Source organism: Sphaeramia orbicularis, chromosome 20 (genome assembly GCF_902148855.1).
Source record: "Sphaeramia orbicularis chromosome 20, fSphaOr1.1, whole genome shotgun sequence".
Lineage (NCBI taxonomy): Eukaryota > Metazoa > Chordata > Actinopteri > Kurtiformes > Apogonidae > Sphaeramia > Sphaeramia orbicularis.
This window is the reverse complement of record NC_043976.1, coordinates 25914696-25932165: the sequence shown is the minus strand read 5'-3', so window position 1 is coordinate 25932165 and position 17470 is coordinate 25914696. Positions and strand designations below refer to the sequence as shown.

The 17470-nt window shown below is 36.3% G+C and overlaps 1 protein-coding gene across 1 annotated transcript in view; it reads right to left on the bottom strand.

Moving 5' to 3' along the window:
* LOC115411628 (gamma-aminobutyric acid receptor subunit rho-3) overlaps window positions 1-17470 on the bottom strand; it is a 47090-nt gene that overhangs the window by 5590 nt on the left and 24030 nt on the right. Inside the window, exons 3-6 of the mRNA XM_030123825.1 lie at window positions 3423-3490; window positions 1962-2185; window positions 886-968; window positions 598-735 (exon numbers count right to left, since the gene is read on the bottom strand). Of these exons, the coding sequence (XP_029979685.1) occupies window positions 598-735; window positions 886-968; window positions 1962-2185; window positions 3423-3490 (513 nt within the window). The remainder of the gene's footprint in view (window positions 1-597; window positions 736-885; window positions 969-1961; window positions 2186-3422; window positions 3491-17470) is intronic.

Genomic DNA, 17470 nt, shown 5'->3' with positions numbered 1-17470 from the left:
GTAGCAGCAGCACCAATAGTAATAGTAAGATTACACACACCTGTCTACCTACTAGTAGTACTAACGGTAGAAGTACTAGTAGTAGCAGCAGTAGTGGGTCTAACAGTAGTAGTGGTGGTAATAGTAGTAGCAGTACCACCAGTAGTATCGTCAGCAGCAGTAATAGAAGTGGTGGTGTAGTAGTAGTAGTAGTAGTAGTAGCAGTAGTAGTAGTAGTAGTAGTAGTAGTAGTAGTAGTGGCGGTAGTAACAGTAGCAGCAGTAGTAATAGAAGTAGTAGAAAATATAGCTGGAGAAGCAAATAGTAATCATAGTAGTGGTAGTAGTAGTAGTACACTGGCCATTTTATTATGTACATGTGGCCACTTTATTAGATACACCCCTGGCCCAAAAAATATACATGTAAAATAGTGAAGACAATATGAACAGCAAGAAAGAAATCTTGCTGAAGGTGACTGATATTGATCAAAACAAATACAACATTAAAAAAAGTACCAATCCTTTGTGTGGCCTTTATGTGACTTTTCATCAGTGAACCACTCGGCAATTATTTATTAACAGGAAACCTCAGTCATTATTTTATTTAAAACACACAAACCGGTGCTGCTGTAGAACGCCAGTCCACTGGAGGCATGGAAATGTTCAATGAAGAACTGAGACAGGACGATCTCATCCGTTCTCAGAGAGTCGTTGCCGTTTTTCCAGTAAAGCATCAAATCATTCTCGTTATAGGCATCTATGAAGAGAGAGGTGTTCACTGACGGGGAAAAATTACAACTGACGACGACTAAGAGATTGTTTCATTACCAGCTGCCTTGGTTTTCTATTTTGTTTGTTACATCATAATGTAAGAAAACAGTGCTGTTGGGTTTCTGATCGGTCTTACAGCTCTCCAGCTCCAGTGAACAGTTCTGTGTGTCCAGTGGGAAGCTGCTGAAGTCCATTGAACACAGCGCCGTCACCGTCACCCTAAAAACACACATCATACAACTTTTACTACACATATTCCCTCAGTGTAGATAGCATTCATTATGTTATGTCCTGATCAGACCTTTCTTATTCACAGTGGAATCCAGCTCTCCCCTTTTTTCTTTCACTTCCATAATTATTTAATGATCTAAATCTCTTATATTTAGGTATTACATATGAGTATAAAAAGCTCTACTTGAATAAACTTAATTTACTTTAGTGCCTCTTCTTTTATCACTTATTTTTATAATTTTATTTATTGGCCTGGCACATGAAATATTCAATTGAGGCCAAGATATATGTGATGAAAACAGTAAATAAAGGAAAAACAGAGAGTATATTACTACATTCTGATATTACTGTTGTATATTTTTTACTTTGGAGAGCATCAGGTAAAATTAATGACATTATAATGGTAACAGTTACTCTAACTAGAAGCACCAACTGACAAAAAGAAGGGTCATAATTTGCGGTTTGTTGGTGAAAACCAGCAGTTTGTCAATGGAAATAAGAAAACACAGTAGTTTTTAAAAACATAAAAGCAAAAAACACAATAAACTATGCAATAACAACTAAAAACAACAGTTGAAGTTGCACAAGAATAAAATACAACACTGGATGTAAACTATCATTTTGTAAATTATTTCATATCATGCCAAGTTTTGCAGCTTTTATAAATACCTCATAATATCTAAAAAGCTAAACTGAAATAAAAAGAAAATGAAGATCTGAGTAAAATAAACATAACAAAGATGCCAAAGGTATAGTGGTGGTGCTTGATAAAAACTGTTTTTTTTGTTTGAATTTCTGAAACTACAAACTAGAAGCTTTAAAAAAAGTGGAAATATTGATTCCTAAATAGAAAAATATTTCCTATCACTTCCTGTTTGCACCACAGCAACACAGAGATGTAATGTCACATTATCCATGAGTCCATGAGCTGCAGGTTCGGCGTCTGACTTGAGTTTTGTCCTGTGTGTCTAAATCTTGTACCTGACACTGTAGAGGATGTTTCCATCGGGGTACACGCGCAGCATGATGTTCTCCATGGTGGTGTCGTGGATGAAGGAGCGTTTGGAGTGAACAAAGAAGACGTCAGGGACCCAGATCTTCTTCACCAGGCGTGAGTCAAACGTCCTGCTCTGGTTGTTACGAGACGGAAACGACAGACGCTCGTCTTTCCAGTAGTGACGCAGATACAGAGTCATGGTGAAATCCTGGAGAGAGAGGAAAATAACAGTCGTGTCAGGTATTTATTTATAATAATTTCTATTTTTGCTTTTTGCTTTTCTTCTTTGTAGCTTCGTTCATGTCTTTCTATTTTCCTTTTTCATTATAAAGTTTCATTGACTTTTTATAGCATGTTAAACTTTGTGCTATTAAAACAAAGTCAGTATTTTCATGATAAGGATTTTTCATCAAACACTAATGAAGAAAAGACTATTAATGGTTTATTTAACATTAGCTGTATCTGAATGCACCCTAATATTCCACTAAGAATGATAATCCACCATTTAGAATAAAAATGTCTAAGGGAACCAATTCAGTCAGAAGGCAATTTTCAGGATTTTTGAAATGTGTTCAGTTGGAAAATATTAGCACTTTACTATGTTGTCAACATTTAATCTGAATATTTGTCCCTGGGTGGAATAAATCTAACATAAACGTGAAATGATGGACACTAACTCTGAGAAATAAAAACAAAACTTATGAGCTGTTCATACTACTTTGGTGGCTCATCAGGACCAGACATGGCTTTCTCTGCCTAAAGAATCAGAATCACTGATCTACATCTACACCCTATGTTTTATATTTGTTCCAGGAAGCTGTATTAAATGATTCCCAATAATCTATTCTCTTTATTTCATAGCTTTTCTCTTGGTCACACTGCTTCCAGTAGTGCATGTGTTTGTTGGAGTGTTTGTCCAATCATATTTCACTTAGATTTCATTTAGATTTAGTAGTTGTTTTCAACCCACAATGGCTGACTGAGAATACATGGATTTGTTTGCAGATATACTAAAAATTATCAGTAGTTTTCGAGAGTGTAATGTATTTTATTAATATTTCTATGTTTTTGTCATTTTATTAAGTAAACAGCTGTGGCTGTAGTTAAAGGAGACCTGCTGAGTTGTGTTCATTACGCTTCTTGATTTAGTGACAGCGTAAGATACCTGTCTGTTACATTGCATTTTTGTATAGTATTGACACTAAAAGGTAAAATACACACAGCACTTAGCATTAGCATTAGCACATAACACTTTAGGAGCAGTAAGCTGCCATTAAAGGCGCTCAGGTACGAACTCCATATATTCATGGTCATGAGCACTGACAGGAGAATTAACTGATGTACATCTGTTTTTGATGGAGGGTGGAGAGAACAGGTAAACTTAGCACAGAAAAGCCCCAGTAATGTTATGTAATATAATGTAACTGCAGCTCATAAATACTCACCATGTTGACCTCTGAGATGCTGTCGATGCTTTCCACTTGTACGTCAATACCAACAGGGATGGCAGAACCTAAGAAAAAGAAAAAAAAAAACAGCAAAAGAAACATCATTGATTCAGATGAGTCAATAAAACAAACTGTGAACACAAAACAAATAGAAAACTGTCGAGTTTTTCTTCCATTTTTCTCATTGAACTGCAAAACCACAACATGAAGCTATATACAATTACATAATAAAACATAGCAAATATAACATATTTTATACATGATTCAATAAAGAGTGGGACAGGATTAACCTATAAAGACCCAGTGCTATTTTTGTGGCAGTTCCCAAATGATTTTTTTCTGTATATTTAACATTTCTTAAGTGATTTGTCAACATTTATTATGAGATAATCCTCTGTATTTTGCATTTTTCTAGAAAAATCAGGTATTTTCCAATAATTAATGCACTGATCAGTAAGATGTTCATAAAAGCTGAGATTGAACTTCGGGGTTATTATGTCAAAAACAGAGAAAATATGACTTTTTCAGTAAAATATATCAATAACTGAACATAAAACAAGTCTACGACCACTGTTATTGATCCAACTTGATGGGTTTTACTTGTGAATCAATGTTGTAGAAGATGGCGGTGTTTCCACGTTTCCTACGGAGCCTCTGAACATCCAAATGGGTCATATCTGATGACCATGAAAAGATAACAAACTACACTGTACACTAATTATTTACATGTATGGATAGAATTAGTAGATCAACAGGTATTATATATTTTAGATCAGTAGATGGTTTTGGTTGCTGGTGGATGGTTGGGTCATTATGGGTTAATTTGGTTTTGCACTGGGGTATAAATGTCCCATGATTGATACTCATAGAACAAACGGCATACGTGTAATTAACTCACAATACCTGATAACTACTTCACCTATATGACCCTTTAAACTCATTTGTGTTAGACAGCCAAAGCCACGTCCATTTTCCTCGCCATCATCCTGACATTTGTCTTCCCTCCGTCCCCCTTCATCTGCCTCATTAGCAGCTTAAGCTTGTTTCACAGCTAAACCTGAACAACCTGATTTGTGCACACAGAGCAGAAATAGCACAAATCCCCAAAAACATGCTCCAATCACAGCCACTTGCTCTTTGTTTTCGTCATGTTTGTCTAACCCTTAACCATGTTGGCTTATTTTATAAAAATCAACTAATTTTAGGATTTCCTCACCACTGCAGCCTGCAGGATAAAAAGCTCATTCCAGACGTGACCACAAACATCAGCAGAGGAGGTTTCAGCATTCTTACCAAACCGAGTCTGCTGCAAAGCCAGCTCCTCAGCTTTCCATTTACTCAGCTTGTTTTGGTTATTAAAAATGTTCAGATTATGCGCTAAATTCAGTAAATATAAAAAGGTGGTAACATAAACACATGCTTATCTAAATGGCTATTTGGATGCTAATAAAATATGGCCAATTTAATTCTCAGTTATTTAAATCATGGGCATAAAATTTGGTTGTGAAAATGATCTGTCTTAAAATAAGGAAAATAATCTTGTTCATCTCCTGCAGTGGTTCATAAATTTCTTCATCTCAAAACCCAAAAGAGAAACTTTATATCCCCTTAGGACCAAAACAAACAAAAAAACTGGATGAACTGCATAAGATTTAGATTTTTATTCACTCTTCTATCGTCAAGCGTCATGTTCTTTTTTATATATCACTTTTTGTTTGATGAACTGTTTAGTCTTGTTTTATATTATGTTCATCTTGCTCTCCTCTTCTTTTACATGACTATTTTGGGGGTCAACGGTAATAGACTCTCCAAGAAAACACTCTTCTGTTTTAATAAAGAACATTAACTCACATATCATACTTTTGCTCTGGTATTTTCCTCTGCCAATCAGTGACCCCATGAAACCAACTGTGACCAATTTTGAGTCCTGACCCTGAGTTTGGGACACATAGCTCTCCTGGGATATGATGCAAAGTATTTTATAAATTTAGATTTATTTTCTTAAAAGCTGATTACTTTCCACTGACAATCTTTTATATGATTATTTTTCTTTTCTAAAAAACAAAAAAAGAAAAATTTCCCGTAATCCAGACTCCATCTAGTGTATTGTTTCTTGAAATTCTTCTTTTATAGGACAGGTATAAAAAAAAGTCTACAGGTAAACATTTTTAAAAAAGCAGAACAAGGTGGAAGAGGAAGAAAAATAGGAAAGGGAACAACATGAATGAATCATTTCAGGAGACCCTTTACCCACCAGATTAGACAAAGATGTCAAAGAGGTAGTTCTTATACTTTGTGGTTTTGAGACCCTTAATGCCAACAAAACATTACATTAACAAATACAATATATATGCCTATATGTTATTTACTGCTTTTCTGTGGTGAAACTGGCTTTAGAGACCCACTTTAACCCATAAAGACCCAGTGCTACTTTTGTGGCAGTTCCCAAATTAATCTTTCTCTATATTTAACCTTTGTTACATAATTTATCCCCATCATTGTAATATTATCCTCTTTCTTTTGTGTTTTTCCAGTAAAAATCAGGTATTTTCCTTTATTTAATTCACTGATCATGTAGATGTTCATAAAAGCTCAGATAAAAGTTGACTGTTATTATTTTAGAAATAGAGAAAACGGCAGAAAAAGTGACTTTTTCAGCAGAGATATAAACAACTGAACATAAAACAAGTGTCTCCATCCACTGTCATCGATCAAACTTCATGGGATTTGTATTAAACAGTTTAGATCAGTAAATGGTTTCAGGTGACAGTGGATGCTTGGGTCTTTATGGGTTAAATAACAATTTGGTGTCAACACTGGGGTCGTAATGAAACAGTTCAATTTTTCTGCAAACTGAAATCCCTCTTTGTCAGTCTTGTCATTCTGTAAAAGAAACAGCATGTAAAGTATTATGTTCTTCAATGTGAAAAAAACACATAATTCTTTGGACTGCCTTCAGCTTTGATTATGGCACACATTCTCCACGGCATTATTTAGATAAGCTTATGCAGTTTGAAAGTGTTTATTTACATCATTTTTTGGATACATAATGATGCTGAATCTATACCTGACCAACTAAGTCAACCCTAGACTATAACACTGCCCCCACAGGCTTGTACTGTAGGCATTAGGCATGATGGACAATCACTTCATCCACCTCTATTTTCACCCTGATGTACCCATCAGTCGGGAACAGCGTCAATCTGGATGCATCCGACCACATGACTTTTTATCACTGAGTCCAATCTTTAATCTCTACAAACTGATGGTTGTTTAAGAAATGAGAAGTTACTCAATGCATCCATGAGAGTTAAAGAACCCCTTGCAGCGGAAAATATTAATTACTGCAAAATCTGAATCTGAACTGAGTTAAATTAAGCCATAAAGACCCAAACATCTACCATCGACCAAAGGCATCTACTGATCTAAACTGCTGATCCACTAATCCTATCAGTTCATGTAAATTATTGATGTAAAATGCAGTTCATCATCTTTTCATGGTCATCAGATATGACCCATTTGGACGTTCAGAGGCCCTGTAGTGAACGTGGAAACACCGTCATCTTCTACAACCTTGATTCACGAGTAAAACCCATGGAGTTGGATCAATGACAGTGTATGGATTCAGTTTATGTTCAGTTAGTGACATATTTTTCTGAAAAAGTCACCTTTTCTTCATTTTTTTCTGTTTTGATACAATAACCTTTGACTTTACTCTGAGCTTTTATGAACATCTTCATGATCAGTAAATTAAACATAGGAAAATAGATGATTTTCACTGGAAAAAATGCAACATTCAGAGGATAATATTATAATAAATGCTGATAAATCACTTAGAAAAGGTTAAATGGAGAGAAAAATTCATTAGGGAACATTCAAAAAAGTCACACTGGGTCCTTTTGGGTTAAGGTGTGAACTTTGGTTTTGGCCAGGTTGTGTATTTGTATGAAAAGCTGCATAATGAGACAACCTTAATACACATTTTCACATGCATTGTTTGGCATGTTCTTATGGGAGTGACTGGAAACCTATTCTGTTGTTAAGCCATGAAGATGTGTCAACCTGTCAACCTGTAGTTTAATAAGCTCTAGTTCTGTTAATAATCACTGGTGGTTGATTTTGACGCCATCCATAGCTGTGTGTGTGTGTGTGTGTGTGTGTGTGTGTGTGTGTGTGTGCGGATGCGTGCGTGCGTGTGTGTGTCACAGACATACTTGTGTTACCTCTGCAAATACTTTTTGACCTGCAAATCATTTCTGGCTTAGTGTGCATTCTGCACTGGTTACACTGGTCTGGGCTGCTGTGACCTCTGTCTGGACGTGGTTTACCCGCTTACATTCCTGTTTTCACCCGCGATGATGATGAGAGCAAAAGTGTGTGTCTGTGTAAAAGTGTGCTATTTGAGTTTAGAGTGGTGGGATGTAAAGTGTGTTAATTTCACTTGAGTGGCAGCAGCCCGGCAGCTCAATAAACACTTTATTTAATGAAGTTCCTCTGACAGCCCGGACCATAAAGCTCCCATTGCAGCCCCACTTTGTCCCCGCCTCCCTCATAAACAACCACCAACATTTAATGTAGCCCCGACGACGACCGCTGTTGGTGGGAAAAACCTAAAACATAAGGTCACTCACTGGGCTTTGCTCTCTTTCCTTTACAACTTTCCTTTTCCCACGTCACACCCACTCAGAGTATGTTTAAAAGATGAGGAGGCACTTTATAGAGACACGTGCACAATGTTTTTGTTTGACTAACTAGATTTTTATAAAGACATAAAAAAAAATATTATTCACAAGCGCTTGGTCTATTTTTACCCTTATGTTTATTTGTGTTTTTTCTGTTTCAGGGCTTGGCTATAGCCTAGGGAAGATCCATTAAATCGTTGATGAGTCATTTATTACTTAAATTACTCACTGCTGCAGGCATATCTGAAGAGTATCGAGATGGGTTCTTTTAAAACATATTCCCTGTAAAATTACAGAATACATTTCTTAAATATAATGTGTAAGATATTCTATCCGAACATTTTCCGTCTGCACTGATGCAAATATTTTGCAAAACAGATATTTTTCTCTACATTTGGGCCTCGTGGTCACAGGTACAGTATACAGCATTTTAGTTCACAAAACTGAGATCTTGAAAAACTGCTGTTTGTGTGTATCTGTGTGTTCAGGGAAAACAAAGTGATTAGAAAACAACAGCGTCAGACCCCTTTTTGCTCATGTCTGTTATTACTTCGTGTAATGACGCTGCACATCGAGGTCAGCACAGATGAGACAGACCGGACCAGTGTTATGGACAAATCCACATCATATAAAGAATACACCTCAACAACAACCAACACTTCAGGAAACTGAAGTTCAGAATTGAACATGTTGTTGCTGCTCATGTTCATAACAGATTAAATCTTCAGCATCTGATATGTACAGTATTATCCACATTGTCCACAGGTTGAACAACACTAACTATAGTTTGTCTGTTTGGAGCAGTTTGTAGTCATGTTTGTGTGGACAGATATATTTTGTAAAATCATGTCAATCATGATTTTTTAATCATGTTTTTTTCTAAAATACAAATTAAAAACAAACAAACAAACAAAAAAACAGTGGGAGAAAATATCAGTTTAGAAAAATTTATTTGTCAGTGTGGACAGGTCTTATTACCTCCGCCAAGGAGGTTATGTTTTTGCCAGGGTTTGTTTGTTTGTTTGTCTGTCTGTCTGTTTGTCTGTCCGTTAGTGTGCAACATAACTCAAAAAGTTATGGACAGATTTTGATGAAATTTTCAGGGTTTGTTGGAAATGGGATAAGGAAGAAATGATTAAATTTTGGTGGTGATCGGGGGTAGGGGGGCCCACGGGGGGGCCCATTTCCAACAAACCCTGAAAATTTCATCAAAATCTGTCCATAACTTTTTGAGTTATGTTGCACACTAACGGACAGACAAACAGACAGACAAACAAACAAACAAACAAACAAACAAACCCTGGCAAAAACATAACCTCCTTGGCATGGGGGGGGCCCACGGGGGGGGGGCACTGATCAGCCTTGGCGGAGGTCTGCGCTCTCCGAGTGCTTCTAGTTACATATTGTTTTGTTAATCTAATAATAATGTGAGACCATCCATTTCCAATCAATCCAATGTGAACTGCCAACCATGTTTACATGCACAAAATATTTCAGTTTTGACCTTATTCTGAAAAAGGCATAACTCAAGGTAAGCTGTTTACATAGCTAATGAAAATGATTTCACTGTTAGTAATGCTTTTAACATGCAGCCACACATGCTTCAATTATAAAAAGGGTTTCCCACTGGTGACAGATGTTCCATTGCCTTTTCTGTTCCTTCAAACACCTTAAAACAAAAAGATAATTCTTTCCATATTTGGCCATGTCCATAAACCTATTTAGATCCTCTCTTATAATATTAAACAAGAGGTGAGTTTCTTTTTCTGACCAGAAATGTGTACTTTTCTTTGGATCTTTGTCTTTACCCCAGCTAACTGTAAATACAGGCCATGTGTCACAATCAGCAGTAAAACAAGCAAAGGAGACTAGTTTTCCGAAGAATCTTCATAAACCAGTATAATGTCAGCAATATCACACATGTCCGAATCAGAAAATGCTTCATTCAGAAAAAAGTACAATTCAGAATATCCAAACAGAGTATGCTGTTCAACCAACACCAACAAATTCAGAGTAATATTGTGTGTGTAAACCTACTCATTGTTGTATTTTAGAGCTGGACAATTAATCAAATCACTACTGCAGTCTACTGTAAGCCAGTGGAATTACATAAGGCTATGATAAAAGATTCAGTGTCTGATGATATTCTGGTTTTGACATTTTTATACGTTTCATACCAGTTAAAATTTTTATATTTGAGCTGGAAATGATCTCCAATTCAAAATAATCAGCAATCAGTGTATTTCCCCTGATAACCAACCCACTGGACTCAAATCACCATCACAATACTGTCCACAATAATACTACTAATACTTTTTCACCATATTGTGCAGCCATAATGCATATGAGCAGCTGCTGTAAAGATTTAAGCTACTGGAAACACAAATGGAGTGTGATGACCCAATTTTTTCTTGACCTTTTATTTCCTACTACATGAAATTAGAGTGACAGTAATGAAGAAAATATAGGAATTAACAGTTCTATAGTTTAATATTTTGCTTTTGCTCAAACACTGAAATGAAACAAATCATAAAATTAAAAAAAAAAAAAAAAAAAAAAAACAGTTTATACCTTTTCTTGGTGGAATATAAACAACAATAACATAAACCTACTGTTGAATAAAACATGCTGCTTGTATTCTTACTGAACTCCATCCTCCATTTAACAGTGATTACCATTATGCCAATATATGTCTAATTCTGTTTACAAACTGTCTTAAGCTAAAATACTTAAATTCATTATTCATTATTTTGTTGTTTTACTTCATTTTACTCATGCATATTTTTGTGTTAATGTCTACAGAAAACCAGTGCTTATTACCTCCGCCAAGGAGGTTATGTTTTTGCCAGGGTTTGTTTGTCTGTCTGTTAGTGTGCAACATAACTCAAAAAGTTATGGACAGATTTTGATGAAATTTTCAGGGTTTGTTGGAAATGGGATAAGGAAGAAATGATTAAATTTTGGTGGTGATCGGGGGTGAGGGGGCCCACGGGGGGGGGCGCAGACCAGAAAATTTCATCAAAATCTGTCCATAATTTTTTGAGTTATGTTGCACACTAACGGACAGACAAACAAACAGACAGACAGACAAACAAACCCTGGCAAAAACATAACCTCCTTGGCGTGGGGGGGCCCACGGGGGGGGCCACTGATCAGCCTTGGCGGAGGTCTGCGCTCTCCGAGTGCTTCTAGTTCTTGTTTCATTTTTGTTTTTCTCTTTCTTTCCCCATTCCTTTTCTAACCTGAACCAAGCTGTTTTGTTCTGTTTTACATCCAATCAAACCTTAGCTGTATGAGTTAGATGTGATTCAGTTTTTTCCCATTTTATTTATATTTTCAAGACATCAAAAAAATAAAACTTTAAGTCCTTGCACTTGACAGAGGTAGAAAAGTTGGAGTATCAAGAAAAATGATGTAATTTCCACTGAATTAATATCTGAAATGAACTAAAATCACTACAAAGAGCACTGAAACTTCACCATTTATGAAGAGCTGCAGAGGGAAGGTTTGGACGGACTGTGGAAGAGTCTGAAACAACGCTCTGATCCAGATCAGCGGTTTGGTTTTGGAAACACTGTTTGTCATCTTCTGACCACGAAGAATACTTTGAAACCACATATAACCATCTGGTGTCTTCAGGTTTCACTCAAGACCAAAAATCAGTCTTTAAACTTGAATGAAATTATGATTTAACAGTTATGATAATTATAATCTGACGTGGACATTTTTGGCCGGATTGACGTCGACCAATGGAACCACAATTTTAAACAATGGGGCTGTCGCTGCTTCTAGATGGAACATTGGAAGAAATGTTCATCAAGGTAATGCAACAACAACCCTGCTTTTCAATTTACACTCGACAGCCATTATCGTACACACCGCTTTGGTTGTAACTGTTTATTTACATTCTTGCTTCCTGACGTCTTTTGCTGTCACCGCCTTCCAGTGATATCCAACACAAAGAGGATAGAGGTAAAGAGATGAAACTATGGGGTGTTTCTGACAACCACCGTTCCCACGAGTTTGATGTATGGTGCAAAACACTGCACAACACAAATACTTTGAACGAGTGTTAAGACCACACCTCGGATGAAGAAATCTCATATATTTAGAATAAAGGCACTCTAATTTGAAAACAAAGTCATAATATGGCAAGAATAATGCAATATTTTAATAAAAAATAAAAATGTATTATGAAAGTCCAATGGTTATGTAATGTTCACTCAAAATATGAGAATAAAGCAATTAATTATTGAGTCAAAATTAGTAGCCATCGCAGCTGTCTATATCTGCAGCAGATTTGATTTAATAACAGGCTGGTTTCTTTATTTCAATTAAGAGATGCAGACCAATGAAAATGCATTGTTTTTGGATTATTATGATGTTTTGGTTGTTTTTTTTTACCCAAAATGATGACTTGGTTTTTGTAGTATGGTTTATTTTTGCTAAGAATATTAAAACATCATTCTTGCAATGCCAGATTATGTTTCGTCATCAGTGCGGCCCTAATATTATGCAAAGTTTTGCATCTTTAATGTCATTGTTAATCTAAGTGCAAATGAGAAACTGACAGTCATGCAGTCCAAAGTATTGACAGGGATGTGACTATTAGTGCAGCTTTAGCCTTTTTTTTTTTTTTTTTGCTCTTTTGCTCTTTTGCTTTTATTAGAGACAGGAAAGATGGGGACAGAAAGGGGAATGCATGCAACAATGTTCCTGGGCCAACCTTAGTAATAAAGTCACATTTTTTACCATGTACCACATTTATATTCTGCATTAAACAAAACGGAAAAAATGTACCGCATGCCCTTTTTTGCAGTCCATCTTTATGATATTATAGTTTAACTATTTAACACCAGAGTGCAGATAGCAGAGTGCACCTAGATTCTCTCAGGTCTGCAGTATGTTTTCTTAAGTCTTTATGAATTGTTCTTTCCATCGTTCCTTTACCTCATGACATTTCACATTGCAGTCAAGGTGAAGTGGTTAGAAAAAGTAAATAGGAAGTAAGTTTTTCTACGTTTTGGATGTACGTTGTTCTTTTGTTCTGCATACCATGAAAAACAGCCATGACTGGTCAGGGAGCACTGTGTAATGTCATATCTCTCTTGCTGCGATGAGAATTTATGACTCTGTAACACATAAAATGCTGTTGAACTGTTATTTCTTTTTCTCATAGTTCTGCTTCATCATCGAACTTCTGCACATCCAGCTCAGCCTGTTTCACAGACAGAGGACACCTGTAAACAGCCTGAGGTGCTGCTACACACCTGTCTCTGCTCGTTTGTCAAAATCTACAAACTCATATTGTTCAGAACATTCTCTGCAGAACACAAACAGCATCAGCAGGTTTTGTTTCTTGTCGTCTGCTGCACAGATTGTCCAGCTTGTCCCTAAATCCAGCTCTCACTGAAATATTGTAGATTTAGCTTAAAAACACTTTTTTACATGAGAATGTTGGCGGGTAAAGCTTTAAGGTCATATTTTTCTGGTCCCAAATGTTGTGTGCTCAGCGTTTCAGAATGACTCGTTTAATCCCTGAACACAACGCTGCAGATGGATCGGTTCATGCAGTTTTAAGCGGCATAATGCAGCTTTTGTCCAGCCGCTGTCAGTACTCTGCAGGGTTTGATCTGAATCTCAATCAACTGAGGGACAACAGTGAGAGGTGGAGGAGGATTAAGAGGTGAGTCTCTGGGCGGCTTTTGGAGGACACGGACGTCACACTCCTACACAATCCATACCAACGCACTATAATTAAAGTTCTGCTCCGTCAACAGGCTCAAGCAGCTGTAGGTTCCCAGCCTAAACACACATGCAGCCTCTACTTACTGGACCTTTAACACACCGCACATGTGGTTTGCATTTTTTAAGCTCATAATATATGCATCATCGCTAACCTTTCTGCCATCCCGTTGCTTCCTCTGAACCACAATGACAATGTATATGTAGTTCAGACCAAATTCAGCCTGTGACACAGATACTGGACTCCCTTAACAGAGGGTTGTGATGCAAAGAAGGGGTGTTGGTGGTTCAGAAGAGGTCATAGACAATAAAACAACAACAATATATAGTTCATTACGAAGCAGTTTAGCAAGAATGTGAAACTGTTAGTCAATGAAACTATAAATAAATAAATAGAGGAAATCCTGAGAAATACATTACAAAACTCCAGACTGCATGTTTTAAGTAAGAAATATCCCAAGAACAAGAAATATCAGTGATTAAAATTAATAAACCACAGTGTTTTCATTCTGCGACGTCTCTTTTGTGTCATTTACATTAATCATTATTATGCAATCTGTACTTGGTGCTACAGAGGCTGAAGTGTGCAGCTGAAGTGGATAATTACAGTTTTGAGAACTAAACAACCCTTTCTAACCCAAAAATGTTTTTATTCTCCAACTGAAAGCAACTCAAAAACAACAGCAATAAAACCACTGGAACAGTTACATTCTGGAAAGGGAAGTGAATACTTCTCAGAAAACAAACTAGAATATTATCTGGCTGAATGGGATATTTGTTAGAGTTTCAAAAGCATTGCAACCACTAAACACAACAAAAAAAGGATTGAAAGAAAGCAAAAAAAACAAAAAAAAAAATAGGACCAATGGTCCTGTAGCTTACCAGCCAAATTAAAAGCTTTGGGAAATGTATCCAGATGCCATTTATTATTACCCAGTTATGTGTATTTATTATATTACAGAAATAGCCCATGTTTTGGTCATATTCCAATCAGATCTGTAAAAAATTCAAATTCCAACTTGATATCATTGATACTTACTGATTTATTGGATCAATCTACTTCCTATCTGTTATAATGGAAAAAAATTTTCAAAGTCGCACCAAATCCAGAATCAGATCCGGATCGAAATAATTTCAATACCTTGTGTTGTCATCATCATACAGAAGCTGTATACCAAGTTTGAAGTCAATCAGAACTGTAGTTTCGGAGAAGAAGACGACTGAAATTTTTTCCCCAGAAGACCCCATGTTAAATTTTCTGTAAGTTCCCAGATCCAGAAGAAGATCCTGATCAGCATGTGGACATTATGTTTTGGTCATCTCCCCATCAGGGCTGGACTGTAGAAATTTACACTTGATATCATTTATATTTACTGAGTTATTGCATCGATCCACTTCCTATGTCTTATAATGGAGAAATTTTTCAAAGTCACACCAAATCCAGAATCAGATCCGGATCCAAATGATTTCACTAACTTTTGTTGACATCATCATAAAGAAGCTGTATACCAAGTTTGAAGTCAATCGGAATTGTAGTTTCGGAGAAGAAGACGATTGAAAGTTTTGTAACAGACGACGACAGACGACGACGACAACAACAGACACCGCATGACGACAATAGTTTATGGCCGGTAAGCTAAAAAAAAAAAAGAAAAAAAAAAAGATTTTTTGGAAATTAATCTTGTATATTGTTTCACCTTTGGGAAATACACATAACTTTGTCTTAATAAGATATTGTAGCTAAAATTGTGCTGCATTTAATGAGTAACAACCTAAAACAATAGAAACAAAAGTTGGACAGCATCTCAGTTTAAGAATTTCTACATCAGTCTTAAATGACTGCTTTTTTCTATTCTATTTATAAAAAATCCAATCAAGCAAAATCTACCTACCCTAGACAAATAAATAAAGAGAATTAGGCTTTATTTTAGAATATACCACTTCCTTCCAAGGCTGTTTTTGCAGTCTAAACATCTACTCAAAAGACCTAAAAACAGAGTCAGAAATTACAAGGAATTAGTACACATACTTGTAAAACAAAAGAAAAAATCAAATTCTTACAGTGATAAAAATTATAAGTACAGGTTCTAAAAATATAAGTGTGCTTGTACCTGCAGTTTCTGTGCAAATACAACTGAACTTTGCATCATATCAAGATAATATGAGGACTATTTACCTGTTCTAACTGTAGATAAAATAAAAGATATACTGAAAATAAGGATTAACTTCCTGCACATCCCAGTGTTGTTGAATGAGAACTAACTTCCTTTATTTTCATTCAATTAAAAAAAGAAAACAACACAAGAACAAAAATTAATGAAATCAAAAACTATAGGTGTGTTTTGTCTTGTAAAACCTTTATGTCTTTTATATCACTTTTATCTCTTTATGTCATTCTCATATAATTAGGTACTTTGTCATATGTTATCTATGTGGCATTATCTCATCCATTTAGACTGAAATCCATCTTGATCTCATGGTGCACAATTAAGCACCGTATAAAAGATCAATAAACCCCAGTAGAATCAGGACTAAGGTTTGCTACCTGAAACTGAGAACAGTCAAGGTCACATGAGGGAAAAAAGCTGCAGCCAAATTCTCCCATCTGTGTCCAAGCCTTGCCAGTAAATGACATCCAGGATTCTGACGTGTTACTCCAGCGTGGACAGACACACATGTGGGCTGATGTCAAGTTTATGGGGATTAATTTCAGTTTATAGGCATCCTTTAAAGGTAGATGTGGATTTGGAATCACGTGCAGGAGGAAAAACAAGGAATGTCACATGGAGTTTTCAGGACGGGTGGGGGAATGATTTTGATTCTCAGCTCCTCCGGCCTCGACCCCATAGGCTTATCTTAGCTGAGATTTCCCTGCATGTCGGTATAAAATTATAGTGGGTGGAAATGCCACAGGGCCGTAGGGCAGACAGTGGTGCTTTTGTTGTCCCCACCCTGAATGACAGGCAGGACCACAGAGATGTCTGACCGACCGTATAGACTGAGCCGAGTAGGATCACAAACATTTACACAAACAGAAGACTGGGCAACATGAGCAAAAGTGTTAACAAGATAAAAACCTGCAAATCAGACCAGATCAGTATTACTGGGTATTGGTCAAAAACTTCTGATAGTGGTACCTTCACTTTGATACCAGTTCTTAAACTGTACAATTCTCAACTTTAACAAAATTACACTACACTTGCCTCTCTCAAACTCAGGTCAGAACCCCAATTGGACCTGTTTTTACTGGGTCATCAGAGCAAAACACACAAAACAATGGGTGAGTCCATGTGAAATCACCAGTGGTCTCCCAGCTGACCCTAGAACTACCTTTAAATTTTGTGCATATTTTAATGCAAACATGTTGTTCCAAGTAATATCATTATTTTAACAGTATACCTTATTATACATGAGAAAAATGCATTTTAAATATAGATGTGAAAGGATTGTTTTCATATTTAATCCCTCATCAATCCATCATGAAAACCCACCACAATAGTACTACAACATGAGAATACATACCAAAATCAATGTGGAGACAAAAGTACTCTGACGTGCATTGAGTTTTGTTTTTTTTAAATAACAGTTTGTAGTAAGAAAATTTGGTCAAATCTAGTT